Source organism: Asparagus officinalis, chromosome 2 (genome assembly GCF_001876935.1).
Source record: "Asparagus officinalis chromosome 2, Aspof.V1, whole genome shotgun sequence".
NCBI classification, from domain to species: domain Eukaryota; kingdom Viridiplantae; phylum Streptophyta; class Magnoliopsida; order Asparagales; family Asparagaceae; genus Asparagus; species Asparagus officinalis.
Genome location: NC_033795.1, coordinates 44,044,355 through 44,060,291, shown reverse-complemented (window position 1 = coordinate 44,060,291; position 15,937 = coordinate 44,044,355). Strand labels below are relative to the sequence as shown.

At 34.1% G+C, this 15,937-nt stretch overlaps 2 protein-coding genes across 2 annotated transcripts; one reads left to right on the top strand and one right to left on the bottom strand.

The window, feature by feature from the left end:
* LOC109830786 (transcription factor bHLH30-like) lies at window positions 303-5,167 on the bottom strand. The gene is made up of 2 exons (XM_020398153.1): window positions 4,216-5,167; window positions 303-880 (listed from the first exon to the last, which is right to left on the bottom strand). The coding sequence occupies exons 1-2, from the start codon at window positions 4,648-4,650 to the stop codon at window positions 425-427; spliced, it is 891 nt and encodes a 296-aa protein (XP_020253742.1). The 5' UTR covers window positions 4,651-5,167; the 3' UTR covers window positions 303-424.
* LOC109831127 lies at window positions 12,468-13,058 on the top strand. The gene has a single exon (XM_020398466.1). It carries the CDS (start codon window positions 12,468-12,470, stop codon window positions 13,056-13,058), a length of 591 nt encoding a protein of 196 aa, XP_020254055.1.

Here is a 15,937-nt window from a genome sequence, read left to right as displayed (position 1 = left end):
AAAGTTTTTAGCTTCAAACCAGTTGAGTAGATATCCTTACATACAGTAAAACCATTAACGGAAACTACAGAGCAAGTTGAAATAACAATTGAAAGTGAAACTCTAAGATCTTACTTCTCTCTCTCTTTTTTTTTTTTTTTGTGGGGCTTGTCCAATCACAATCTTTATTGTACATCCAATACCGTTGACACTAAAAAGATCCACCATACCCTTTTGTGGCTTTAAAAAGCACAGAGGAAGGGAGGGAGGGAGAGAGAGAGAGAGCGCCACGCCCGTGCTCCTCCACACAACATCAAAGCAAGTGAGCAACTTCGTGTATATAAAACCAAGAAAACCCTTAAAAACCCTACAGGCCCTTAAACCACCCATAGTTCACGCTATATATATATATAGTTATTAAGTGTGTCGTATTGAACTAAACTAATTATAAAGACCTCTGATGAAGCAAGCTTGTCAAGTTGCTGGTCCTCTGTCTCTTAATGGAGGACTCATCGCCTGCAGAACTCCGATCCATGACAGCCTTAAGCGCATCTTGAATGGATGAGATTGACAACTGTCGATTGTCATCATGAGATGACTCATCATCACCAGTGATAATAAGAACGTTCTTAACTCGACCACCGAGACTGGTGATCTCGGCCTTTAGGGTTCGGAGGTTAAGAGATTTGAGAGCCTTGACGACGTCGGACATGAGATCAGAGCGGTCCTCACAGCAGAGAGAAGCCTTGACGATGAACTGTCCGTTGTTGTTGCTTGTCGCGACGACGGTTAGCTCGTCAGACTCGGTTGGGAGAGGGTTCTCTTCGGCCATTGCGGATGTTTGCTGTTTGAGCTCTTTTAGGTGTTGGATAACTTCAGCTAATAGTGATGCTTTGTCAGTCTACAGTTGAATGACGAAAAGAGAAAGTCAGTTGAGAAAGAATAGTGGTATTTGAAGTTTCTTTAAGATCATTGGAGTGCATGAGTGAAATTTAAGTTTCGTTAATAAAACGTTTATCCTGGTAATTAAGTTACATAAATGCAAAACAAATTAAGATTATGTAAAACATAAAAATAGACGCATATAGTATACAGGACATATATATCTGCAGGCTCATTCGGAAGATGAGACATGCATCAAGATCTATGATGCGCGCATGGGTCCTGCAGGGCCACTGAGCTTTCCGTGTTCAGCAAGGAAAATAACTGTTAAAGAGGAGTCTCAAGGCAAAGATATAGTTAAGATTCGATACTTAAATAAATATATGATTACTTATGTCGAGACTCATGACTTAACTGAGCTTTAATCCTTATAATTAAGCTAATTGGATCCAGCCTTATCCTAGTTCATTTTCATTTCATCGATCGTCCTTTTCAACCCAAGAAAAATAGTCAAGTGACTATTTATTGGATATATAGTATGCTAACACTGTGTTTGGATGGAGGAAGGAGAAGGTAAGTTAAGAGTTAAGGGTAGCTGAGTTTACAAATTTATGATTTTTCTTTCTCCCTCAATTTAGGCGCAACCAAGGATAAGAAAACCGACATCTAATAAATAATTTTGTTTGGACTATTTTGCGTTCTAATATTAAAAACGTTTTAACAATGTATAAGGTTATTTATGTAATTTTACATCAATCTCCCTCCTTTCTCCTAGTAAACTTGCAAACAATTTACTCTATGGTCTCTTTTAACTAATTTACTCACCATTTGTTACCCTTCCTTCTTCAATTTATACGTACCTAGCTTTTCTTCTCCTTGTAAACTTCCAAACACAGTGTATGAGAGATCGTGGAGTTAACTTAAAAGAGAGTGAATATAAGGGGGGTCGGTGGTGTTGAGTGATTAAAACGTTAGGGCGGCCGCATGAATATTTGACAAATAATAAGTAAATAGTTTCTAACAATAAATGAGTGTTTTGAGTTAGTGGGCAGGGGATAGTGGGTAGTGAGCGTGTGTGAATGGGATCTATGAAATACTGCAGCATGATGACTTCCAGTTTAATTAAGGAGTTTTCAGATATTAGTCCCCTTTGTAATTTGATATTAGTCCCTTAGATCTTTATATTTTAATATTAGTCCCCTAAATTATCTCAATGTGTTGATATTGGTCCTTCTAAGTTTGCCATTCAAAACCCTAAATCATGGTTGGGACTAACCATACATGAGGAATTACCTTATTACCCCTCCCTCTCTCTTAATTAACTCCTCCATCACCACCATCTCCATTACTATCACCTCCTCCTCCACCGGTATTCTCAGATCCCCTCCATCTCCTCCACCTTCATCGCCTCCTTCGCCGATATTCTCACCTCCTTCATCAACACAACCACCTCCACCGGTAAATAATATCACCACCACCACATTTTCCATCATCACCGGTACCATCTCCACCACGAAGACGCCAGAGTGGGTCTAGTAGAGGAGGTAGAGGATGGAGAGGGGGTGGCGGCAGTGGTCGAGGGCAAAGAGGAGAAGGAGGTTGGAGGGGAGAAGAATGAGAGGGGTATAATTGTCCATTCAAAAAATAGTTTAAGAAAAATATTAGCACCCACTTCAACACTAACTAACTAAGGGGACAGACACTGGCATATTAAGGTAATTAATTTGAGGGACTAATATAAAATATGAAGATTTGAGAGACTAATATCAAAATACCTATGGTTTAAAAATCCCTTTAATTAATCAAATTAATTTGTATTTTGATTTGTTAGTGATTGAACCAATATTATTTGGTCACTGACAGAGAGCGCATGTTTGTCTCTCATCTAATAATAAGGCAGGAAGCAATTCTGGTGGCAGCTTTTCGTTTTTGTCCATCTGCTGCTCCATGGTCTCTCTTTTTCATATCAAGGTATCAACCCAGCTGCACTCTTGCAAATGTTAATAGCTATGGTAGCTTACAGCGTCAACTTGAAGGAGGATAATTAGGTAAATTTGAAGATAAAATAGGAGCAAGGAGTAGGGCAAACTTCTGACAAGTTAAACAATGGCAACTCCAGCTCATGCAGTGTGTTCATCTTGGAAAATCTTCTTTTAATCTGGGTATTAGTGCGATGTTCTACACGCGCATGAAAGTCTTCTTAGAAATCTTCAACAGTGCTATAAGCATTTAGATTTCAATGTAAAGTGGGATATGTCATCAAAAATTTTATGAAAATAGGCAATTAATTTGTAGTGCAGGATCGCATCTCTACTCTTTTAAGTTCAGAGGTTTCTTATATAATATATAACTGTGAAATCTATGTATAATGAAAATTTACTTGACAATGAAGTACAGAAAAACACAATCTCATCAAAATTCTTATTGTAAAGTGTGGTGCTTGAGAAATGCTAATGGGTTGTCAACGTTATTCCATATGACATGCAGCCAATATCAAAGATGAAAATGTCATCCTAAAGAGTCGTTTCAAAACAATCAATTAATTTGTCTTTTTTTTTTTTTTGAACCATTTCTGGATTTATGCCTGGCATCCTTTCAACAGCCATGGTGGCAAGATGATTGCGTTTAGAACAAATCATCACTATTCTAGTCATAAATGGATGATTAGGATCTTACTAGTGACATACTCGCACAACATTATTTTCAATTGAGAGGATCAAAATTCATTCATGCATGCAAGAAGGGTTCTAATTGTTGATCAATGCATGCATATTTCCAGTTGCTGCCTTGCCTTCATTTATTTTTTATTCTGACCTTTTTCAATATATGGAAATCATAGAATATCTTAGAACGTGCGTATAGTTAATGTTTGAAAATCAAGACTTAATTCACCTCATAAACCAATTATCTTAACGAATATTAGAATGATTTGCGGATATTGATAACTAATTAGAAAACAGTTATTCAAAGTTAATGTAATCAAGATTAAAAGACTCAACAAGATAAAAATAAGAATAAAACTAATAGACTACACAAAGACTACAAAAATTAATAAGCCAAAACTAAAAGAATTATACAATTTAATTCTACATGTATAAATCATTGAAAATCTTACAAATACACAGACACTTTGCATATATCTAATCTTTGAAAAAAAACCAATAATAAACTTACGATATAAAATTGTGATTCTACTGTACATATTAAACGTTCAATGGTAAATGAAATGTATGTTCAGTTACCAAAGCAAGTAACGAACAAAAATAACAGGATACCAACTGAAGATCTTAAAATTGAAAAATTCCTCACAAAGGCTAAATGAAATACGTAAAAAATTAAGTTAATTGCTAATACCTTGGTTGTGCTTGGAAGCAAGCTGCGTAATCTACCAAGATGAGCGTTGATCCGCTCCCGCCTCCTCCTCTCAGCCTCGCTATGGCTCTTCGACGCGGCCCGAGCCTTAGCATCCAATATCTCCTGTGCACTCATCTTGCTGATCAACTCCGTCTGCAGACTCCCGAAAGAGCTCGTAGAACCAGTCAACCCTAACGGATCCAATAACGGATTGTTCCCCATAATCCCATGATCATAGGAGAATTGCATACCATTGTAAACCCTACGAGGATAGAAATCACCATAGATCGAAGGAGGAGGAGGAGGAAGCGACGAAAACGGACTGTTGTCATAGTTAGGAGAGAACTGGCATGGGCTTGGCCATGATTGCATTTGAGAAGTAGCCATAGATATTTCTGATTGAAAGAAGAATCCTTGATCAATTTGGTTCTCCATGTTGTTGTTTGCTCTTTTTCTCCCTCTACTTTCTGGATTTTTGATCCTTCTCAAACTTGCTAGCTCTTCTTTCTTCTTCCACTTGCTGATCCCCTCCTTTTAAATGATCTCTTTCTCAACTTTTCAACATGAACTTTACCTTCGAACTCACTCTACTGCTCTCTCACTAGGAAAAGGTATCGAGTTGCCCACCCTCTTGGTTGTAGAGAAATTCTACAAAGGTGTTATATTTCTATAATAAAAAATATAGAGAATTCTTAGCGGTTGAAAAAATTAAACTATCCAAAGAATCCTATCTAATTATTCTTCTGTTTTGCACTTATTCAAAAATAGACAGTTTTTTTTTTGCGTAAGTGTCTTCTCTGCTTTATGCTATTTATATAATTTCCCTTTTTCTTTTCTTTTTAGAAATCCATGTCATCTAACTTTTATTTTGTTCCCTGCACGCTTTTTTGGGGGGGAAGGGCAGTCATCAACCTAGTTATATATGGAAGCTTCCCCCTGGTTCAGGGACAGGATAGAGAAAGAAGGAATGTGGAAGGAAAGGGAATTAGAACCAACCATAGCAGGCCTGATGGGTTTAAAAGTAGAGGATATTATTATAATATATAAATGCAAAAGATTTATTTTAATTGATGATATAATTAACCTTTGCAATAATAAAAAATAACGGGGTCTATTTTGGTCAAGACCCACGTTTGCGGTATGATCTGACCCCTGCTTGCTTGCGCTTTATAGTTCCACGCCTGGCTCCTTCTCTCCAATACAATCTAATCATTTTGTCTTGGACCCCACCCTTCTCTTTTGGACTGCCTTTTTAAGTTCAAAATTATCAAATTGCAAAATTATAGCCCACAATATACATAATATTCATCACAAAGTTTAATTTTTCATATACTTAGAGTTTTTAAGATGGTAGAAACATGATGCAAAAGAATGCGGATATATCTTATAAGGATATATATATTAAACATTTATGTCCCATAAGATATGCATGAACACAAAAATGAATATTTTTCTATTTTTCGTGAGATATGAATGGATACAGTATAAGTAAAAGTTATGAATATGCATCCTAATTTATGTATTGATCTGTCGGTTGAAGTTATTGACCTTAGGTTAGTATATTTAATAGCAGTCTACTGCTGAAAATCAGTTTTGGTGAAGCATATATTTAACTTTAATCTTTTAGAAATGTCAAAGACGTTGATAAACTCTGATACTAGAAATTTGGGTTTGTTGAACAGATTTTGTATCACATGATCTATATGCTTTAAGTGGCATCTATTTTCTTCATATACGCTTTGTGTTCGTATATGTTCTTTATTATCGGATTGATAACTATTGGATTTTTCCGATATGAAATATGTATATTTCTTATTGTATTATTTACGCATTCGTAGTTGTAACTATGTACTAACTGGATGTAGATAAAATAAGAGATTAATGGGTATCATTGATAAGGAGGGGGATTCCCTCCTTGACAATGATGTGGCACAATCCTCACCATATGAAATTCTCTCTTCTACCTTATTCTCTCTCCTTCACATGGTGGGGATTGTGCCATATTATCTTTTTTGGTAAATGAAAAAAACTTTTATTCATCTCCCAAAATTTGAAAATGTGAGTACATCAAAACTTCACCAGTTCACGCCTGGCAAGAAACAAAATTACATTCTCTCAACAAGCTATTTTAGCTTACATTCTTTCTATTTTTTCCTTTATATGTTCAGGGATTTTTTCATTTAACACTTTTGATAGGATAAATATCTTCACCTCTCGGATTAACTGAGCAAGTGTATGAAGTTTTTGCTGAAAGATTCTTAGATTTCTCTCCTTCCAAATCCAATATATATACAGCTGCCGATAATGTCATTTTTTTCATTTTCTTCATGAATCCCTTCCCTTTCAAATTTATGCTATACCAGTTAATAACTTGATTCCAGCTGCATGATCTCCATGAATAGCCTAACCATTCAATCATTTCATTCCAAATATATGCAGAATACTGACATTCAAAAAAATAGGTGCTTACATGTTTCCTGTTGAGCCGAGCACAAGACACACTGGTTTTCATTCAGCATTTCTAGCCTACATAGTCTGTCCTTTGTCAGGAGCCTAGAGAGGGTAGTTAACCATAGTATAATTGAATGTTTAGGATAGTGTAGGCCTCCCCAAATTGTATCCGACCATGTAGCATGTTTTGATGATTGAGTCAAAGCTTTATATATAGCAGATATCTGAATCTTTCCATTCACATTACAATCATTCATAATTCTTTGCAGGTTATTTTTATCTCCAAATCTTCTAAAAGCCATATCCCTCACTTTGAGCAATTACTTCCGCATCCATGAATCATTTCTCCTTGGTTGTACCTGCCATATATCCAGTTGGTGTATGTAATTTTCATGCACCCATTTAATCCACAATAGATCTTTTTTAGTGTGAATCATCCATAGCAATTTAATTGCAGCTTCATAATTCCAATCCCTCGTAGTGAATAAGCCTAGTCCTCCCATCTTCTTGTCTTTGCATATATCACACCAAGAGACTAGATGAATCTTGCAATTCCATAAGAATGCAGAGCAGAGTTTATCTATTTTTTGTAAAACCTTAATAGGCAACACATAGTTACATGTCCAATAATTTTGAGTCCCTAAAATGACAAATTTTATCAATTAAATTCTCTCGGCATATGACAGCTTCCTCCTGCTTTGCCAACCTTGAAACTTCTCCGAGATTTTTCTTATCAGTGGTGAGCAATCTAGATGAGAACCCTTTTAGAAATCAAAGGCATCCCTAAGTATCTAACTGGCAGAGAGCCTTCTGAATAATTCAGGTGAGAACAAATTTGGCTCTTAACATTGTCTTCAACTCCACCCAAGGACACAACACATTTACTTGGATTTGCCTCCAAACCAGATACTCTACTAAAGTCTTGAAGGCAGCTATTCAATTTACTAACCAAGATCATGTCAGATCTGCTAAATAGCAATAAATCATCTGCAAAGATAAAGTGGGTTATCCCCATGCCAGAACATTTGGGGTGATACTTGAACAAACTCCCAATTTTGAGATTTTTTAGTCTCCTAGACAAGTACTCCATCCCAATCACAAAGATGTATGGTGATTATGGATCTTCCTACAGTAGTCCCCTTGCTCCCTCAAAATATCCATGCAACGACCCATTGAGAGATAGAGAAAATTTTGTAGTAGTTACACATTCTATAATCCACCCAACCATGTTTGTTGGAAACCCCAAACCTATCAGCATGACCCTGATAAATCTCCAGCTTATTGTATCAAAAGCTTTCCTTAAATCTATGTTGAGGATAGCCCTTGGAGATATGTGTCTTCTTCCATAATGCTTAACAAGCTCATGTGCAAGTAGGATATTGTTTGAGACAATCCTTCTTTTAACAAAGGCACTCTGTACATCATTGATTAGATACCCTATAACTTTCTGAATTCTAGCAGTCATTATTTTTTTAGATCGCTTTATAGGCACAATTACAACAAGAAATTTGTCTAAATCAGAAGGTGAGCTGGGATTTAGAACTTTAGGTACTAATGTGATAGTTGTTGTGTTGAGAGAACCCAGAAGATTACCATAATTGAAAAATTCCTACACATCTTTAATCATGTCTTCACCAATGATATCCCAATCAACTTTGAAGAAGGATGCACTATAACCATCAGGTCCAAGAGCTTTTTCATCATATATTGCATATACAACTTGCTTAATTTCTTCTTTTGTGATAGGAGAACCCAGAGCTCTTCTATGGTTATCTATGAGAACAAGGCCATCATAAATAACTACAGGGTCTAGGTCTGGAGTGTCCACTGTGTTGCCAAGCAGCTTCCTATAATACTCAACAAGTTCAGCTACAACTTTTGGCATATCTGTAAGTCTTCTTCCATCCTTCGAGTAAAGAGTTAATACTCTATTTTAATGTCTTTTGGCTTTCATAATTGAATGGAAATTTGTGAGCACTTGTCTCCATGCATAACCCAATTGCTATTAGCTTTTTTTCTGTGAAATGATTCTCCACAATGTATCGGTCTATTGTATTTTTTAATACATTCTTTCTCTTGAGAAATAAGATCCTGGTCGAAGAGATCAATACTTAACTGTTTTTGAACTCCAATTAACTCCTCTTTTGCTCTTCGGACTTGCTCACCGATATTCACGAAATGCTTTTTGTTTAGTTCCTTGAGAGCAGGTTTCAGCTTCTTGAGTTTGGAATAAAGCTTGTACATGTTATACCCCCTCATATCTTATTCCCAAATAGATTTTACAACTGTTAAAAAATCTGGATGTTTTTTTTCCATATTTTATAGAACTTAAAAGGCTTTTTACCTTGAAAATCTTCTTCACCAACAGATACAAGTGCTGGTGGATGGTCAAAGCAAACTGGCATTAAAAACTCCACTTACCTTTATGTATACTGATGTATCCATTTATCATTAATCAAGATTTTGTCTATTCTGCTCCAAACTCTATCATTAGCTTCTTGTTTGTTGCTCTAGTGTAGAAACATCCAATGGATTTAATATGAAGCAATTGACTTGAGGATATAAAGCTTTGGAAGTCATCTATGTCAGCATCAGAAATAAATGTTCCTCCCAGTTTCTCTTCAGCACTAACAATTGCATTGAAGTAACCACCAACCAACCAATGGCAGTCAACATTCTGCTTGAGATTGAGTAGGTCCAACCATAAACTTTTCCTACCTTCTCTTTGATTTAAAGCATAAATCACAAACATTAGACATGAGAATTTTCCATTTTTTAATTGAACTGAACAAGTTAAGCACTGTTCAGTTGACTTAACACTTTGAATTGTCAAAATGTCATTATTCCAAAGTAGCCAGATCCTACCATTTCCAGCTTCCTGAACACTTGAATTCCAGCTCCAATCTTTAGCTATTTTCCTGGCTATTTGCTTCATTTTTCCTTCAGTGGTTTTTTTTTCTAAAAGAGCTATAAAGGGAAGTTTGTAATCATATATGAATTGCTTGACAATTAAATATTTAGAGAATTTATTGAATCCTCTGATATTCCATATAGTTAGATGCATTATTGATTTCCACCCCTATTAATATAACAGAGGTCAAATACATTTACCTAAGAATCCAATGGAGAGAATTGAGATTTCTGGTTTGAATCCACAGAAATGTTGATTTTTGCTCTCCTAGCAATATTTGCTCTGCTAACACTTGTGAATCCAAATGCATTCACCATTGGAGATGTAAATTGGTACACATTTGCAAGACCAGAATTCTCATGCCTTATATTTTGTATGTCTGGTGGGCCTTTGTCAACAGTTTTACCCTTATCATTTATTTTGTACATGTTTCTCTAGCTTTTTGTTGTGCATTTTCCTCATTTTTTACTTCACTTCCCATTCTAATCCTTTCATGTGCATCATGTGTAGGAATTGTATTTTGCATAGAATTTCCTTCTCCTTTATTAGCATTTAGTCTTGCTTCATTCACATGATCCTGTGTGTTTTTTCTAGATATATGCAAAGCCTGTTCATCATTAATTCCCCCATAAGCAACTAATCTCAATCCAGTGACTTGCATCTTTCTTGCCTATACACTGTGCATATCTGTCTGTGCATTATGTGTCTGCACTTCTTTTTCCTTTTGTCTATTAACAGGTACACACATTTTCATGACCTTTTGTCTCCTGCAGTAGTTAGTATCATGCCCAATAATATTGCAAAATGTACACCATCTTGGCTTGAGTTCTTATAAAACACTCTGATTATATTTTCACCATCACGCCCTTGAATTTCAATAGAGTCAGGTAGTGGATCTTTCAGGGGTAGTTTCACCTCAAGTAGAACTCTTGCATATCTTAGCCTTTGTCTTGTTGCTGTGAACATATCTCTTGTTATAGGGCATCCAATAAGGCTTAAAATTTTGATAATATCTATAGCACTCCATAAATTGAACCTTAGATTGGAGAATTGCACCCACATTGGATAAGCGCAATCTTGTATTTTCTCCATTTTAGTATCAATTGACCATGGTTTAAGAACCAATGGTCTGGAACCAAAGAACCAAGGCCCTGTTTCCAAAACATTTCTCATCTATTGCTCCGAATGGAAATCAAATAAGAACACCCCTGATTTGATTAGTGTAATTTTTGAAATTAAAATTCTCCCCCAGGCTTTGTTTACATATATGCTTCCATAGATTTAAATTTAGCATTCAGCACTATAACATGACCTATTAAAGCATTTTTCTAGTATTCTTCTCCTTCCTTCCATTCCTCCTCAAAGAAAATAATAGCATTAGATTGAGAGGAGGGGACAAAATTAAGTGATAATCCTTTCCCAAATTTTCTATTATCTGAGAAGAGGCTAGCAAATGATTTTTTAGCTTCAGGTTTATCACTCTCTCTATTTAATTGTTGCTCAACTTTATCTGATTCATCATTCATTTTTTCCTCCAGATTAAACTTCCTAGAATTCATGTTCTCTTTAGTAGACTAATCTACTACTGGAGTAAAGACCTCAATATTACTATCAATCTCATCACCAGTTCCATCTTTTTCAGTTTCATATTATTCTTCTACATCTTCTGCCCAAGAAATTGAGTTAGAAATTTTACTTAATCGTCGAGCAAAAATTTGACCAGATCCATGCTGGATTGGATCTGAGAGAGAATTAGTCATTGCCATTATTTCCTCCATGAGTACCTTCTTTTTTGACCCCATCGGACCTGTACTTCCCATCATTTCCAGCGATGAAGCTCTCCTTGCTCCTACTGTTCCATTGCTTCCCTCATCTCTATCAATCTCCTTTGTTTCCTCACATCCCCCAGCCATAGGAGCAGAAGATGAGGAATGGTAGACGAAGATAGAATCCCTCAAAGTAGTATATGTGATCCCTTTGCTTCCATTCTCCTTCTTCTTCTTCTTCATTGTAGATCCAATCGGAGGCGCACGATAGCGGAAGAAATATCGCCCGCTAAAATGCACCTAATAGACTGCCAAAACTTTCAATATATATTGTGTCATATCATTGTCAAAGAGGAAAATCTCCTCCTTATCAATGATACCCATTAATCTCATAAAATAATTACTATCATATATATTTGATCCATTTGCATCTATGCAAAGTACACATTTGGAAAAGATTTAGAAAAGTGCAGTTGTACAAAAATAAAAATATCAGCAAACGGAAGACCAAAGACACATATATATTAGAGAACGATATTATAACGGTGATCAACTCTTCTCGTAACTTTGACAGTTTAATTTCACACAATAAAGTGACCCGTTCTATCTTTTAACTGTAAAAATCATTTAGTCAGCATGTAAATAATATTTTTGTTATAGCGCGCGCATGCCCTGGAGCTTGGTCCCCCCTCTGATCATCTCTTTCTCTCTCTAGTTTATAATCCTATTGTCGAGCACAAGGTCCACTAAAAAAATCAGAATGATGCGACTCCCACCACATACACAACATCCAACACACCAAAAAGCGTAGGGAATGTTGGGTCTGATGATGATGTCAGGGGCATGTTGGCATGACGTATGGTCAATTAATTTAAATTTGAAAAGAATTTGAAAAAAAAAACCCCAATAGACATAACCTTCTCCAAAATGCAGAATTAAAGTGGCCCGTACATCAGGATTTCCGTAACGCTGGACACAGTTTGGAAATAATTACACTGATTTAAGGTTCACCTAAGGGTATCCAGAAAAAAAACGACCGGGTTTTGGGCCCGAGTCCGAGTAGGTTCACCATTGCCAAGAAAGTAAGGGACTTGTTATCTTTGAAGTTTGGTAGTATTGATAATATGCTTTCAGTCATCAATATCTGCTGCACTGGAGATAATTTCAGCATATCAGCTATGTATAAAAGACTTAACCAACAGGTTCCTACAACAGCAATATCAGGAACTATTTGGGGTGGTTGGCACTATCCTAAACATTCATTCATATTATGGTTGGCTTCCATCTCAAGGTTGCTAACTCAAGATAGACTGTGCAGAATGAGGATGCTTAATTCAAATCAGTGTGTTCTATGTGCTGATATCAACCAAAGAGAAACCTGCAAACACTTATTCTTTGAATGTCAATACTCATCGGCATTTTGGAATAAAGCAATGGACTGGGTTGGCTTCAATTGGAAGACATGTAGCTGGCATCATCTATTAACTTTGTTTAGTATGAGTTTGAGAGGGACTGGCTTTAAAGCTAAGCTTAAAAGGATGGTTTTATCAGCATCAGTTTACATACTCTGGCAGGAGAGGAATCTTAGGATTTTCCAAGGACGTGCGCGTGATTCTGATACTCTCTTTCGTGCACTAAAATTCAGTTTATACTCCAAGCTTCTGAATGTAAAAATTCCAATTCATGTAAAGGAACAGATTGAGAGATTGGCATGAGGGATTGGAGCTAATACAGGCTCTGATTTGATATTTGAGAATGTAATTCATTTCATACTTTGGTAATGAAAAAAAAAAATTTCATTGACCAAAAAAAAACTTATATCAGCTTATGTGGATGGTCCATCAAAACTTCTATCCACTCATGTTGCTTAGGAATCCTTGCTTGATATGAAGAAGGAGCTTTTTATATATATAAATGAGTGGATAGAAACTTTGATGGACAAAGACTTGGTGTCCATTTAAGTTGACATAAGTTATATATATATATATATATATATATATATATATATATATATATATATATATAATATAAAATTATTATATATATATTATATATTATATAATATATATATATATATATATATATATATATATATATATATATATATATATATATATATATATATATATATATATATATATATATATTATATATATATATATATATATATATATATATATATATATGAGATTTAATGGGTATCCTTGTCATAGGAGAGGAATTTCCTCCTTGACGCCTCTAAAAATCACATGATTGAGCGACATTATGGATGATCCGCTCCGTTGAATTGATCTACATATTCTAAAACCCCAACACACCAAGTTTGGGGGTGAACCCGTCATCGTTTGACCCTCCATCAAGCCATGTGAAAAGTTCTATTCATTCTCAAACCGTTAAAATTGATCAGATTGTGGATGAAGGGTCAAACGATGACGGGTTCCCCCAAACTTGCGTATGTGTGGGTTTTAGAATATGTAGATCAAGTTTAACGGAGCGGATCATCCATAATGTCGCTTAATCATATGATTTAAGAGGCGTCAGGCAGGAAATCCTCTCCTATGACAAGGATACCCATTAATTCTCTCTCTCTCTCTCTCTCTCTCATATTATATATATATATATATATATTATAATATATATATATATATATTATTATATATTATATATATCAATATATATATATATATTAGTTTACATGACACATTGCATGTGATTAAATATTATTATTGTTTCTTTATAGCCGGCTTTGACTATTTCATATAACTAGAGATTTACTTATGTCTTTAGATCTTTTTAATGAGTATCATATACTTCTTTATTTAAGTGTCCTTCTCCATCCCATTCGATTAGTCTTGCAATTCAAAAAAAATTATCTTAACTATCTCAGTTATACCTTCTAGCATGATTCATTTATTTCTCAATACCTGATTGATAGTGACATTCTAATTGGATGTAGTTATTCTAGTCCAAACCTATCAAAATAATTGCAATTGGTGAAAACCCTAAATCTTTTGAAATTATTTATATTAAACATCTCATAACCAAAACTCAATAAAAACTTAAACAATACTTATTTGAGTAATGGTACTCACCTAATTATTTTTAATTAAATACCTATTGAACATCTCAAAAGCTCGTAATTGATAAAGATCCTAAATATTTTGAAATGATGCCTAATGAGCATCTCATAATCAAAACATTAGGAAGAAATTAAATGTGTCTACAAAGTATAATATTGTTAAGATAAAATGTTTAAAACAGAATGTATTAAATTGGAATTTAGTTGTAAGTTAAGAGTCCTTATTTGAGTAATTTTATAAAAATTATTCTTTCTAATTAATATACATATTAAACATTTCAAATGCCTAGATATCCAACTTTTTACTTTCTAAATTATCCTTTTCCAGTTATAAATAAATCCACTTAGTTGGATGCTTATAGTAAAATGTTGCGTATTTCATATTTGATATGATAAATTATTAGGAACATAATATATCTTTTATTTACTGTAGATAACTATGCGAACATAGTATATTATTTTAAAGACTAAATTTTAGAGAACTCTCCTTAACTTTCAATGATAATTAGATAATCTGCATAACTTTAAAAATATCAAGGAAACTCCCTAAAATTTAGAGGTTATTAAAAACCATTTCACTTTAAAACTTTGTTAGGAAACCACACTAAAAGAAATGGATTTAGGGGAAATTTTTGATAAAATGATTTTATAGACAAATTTACGATTCTTATGATTTGCGGACACATTTAAAAATACATACAATTTAGGAGGTATATATTAAAAAATCCAAAATTAAAAAAGGCATAAATTTTATTAAACATTGAATGAGTTTGGTGTCTAGAAAAAAATCCCAAATATCTTTAATACTCTCACTAAACCCCCAATAACACTTGGCAGAAAAGCCTCAAAATTAACATCATTAGTTTATGTATAGTCAAATCCTCAAAATTAACATCATTAGTTCATATATAGTCAAATGACCAAAACTCTCACTAAACCCCCAATAACACTTGGCAGAAAAGCCTCAAAATTAACCTCGTAAATTTTACATTTTTTAGTTAATCCCAATACTTTTTGACAAAAAAACCCTAATACTGTATGATTATAATTTTCAAATATCTTTAAAGATTGTGAAAATTATTAAATTTTTTCAAGAGGTTGATTGTAATTTCTAGATTTTAAAGGAGTTTGTTTCCAATTTCAATTTTTAGGGCTATTTGTACTTTTTTTTGGGGTTTTTTAATTTTTTTCAAGGTTTCTTTTTAATTTTCTAATTTAAAGGGCATGTTTATTATTTTTAGATTTATAGGGATCTCATTACAATTTTAAATTTTTATAGTGTTATTTATAATATTTTTACTTTTCATGGATTTTTTTGGTAATTTTCATATTTTTCAAGTGTTTGTTTGAATTTTTTGAATTTTTTGGGAGTTGATTATAATTTTTAAATTTTAAAGGTTGTTTGTACTTTTTGGTTGTAATTTATTAAATTTTGGGTGTTATTTATAATTTTAGAATGCTAAGAGTCTTTTTTCTTTTTTTAAAGATTTTAAAGGTTTTTTGCAATTTCAGCAA

Excerpts from the sequence above, each read along its gene's own strand:
- LOC109830786 (XM_020398153.1), bottom strand. The coding sequence starts at position 4,650 with ATGGAGAACCAAATTGATCAAGGATTCTTCTTTCAATCAGAAATATCT. Across the intron at positions 881-4,215 it reads TGCTTCCAAGCACAACCAAG|ACTGACAAAGCATCACTATT; the intron begins GTATTAGCAATT and ends ATTCAACTGTAG.
- LOC109831127 (XM_020398466.1), top strand. The coding sequence starts at position 12,468 with ATGCTTTCAGTCATCAATATCTGCTGCACTGGAGATAATTTCAGCATA.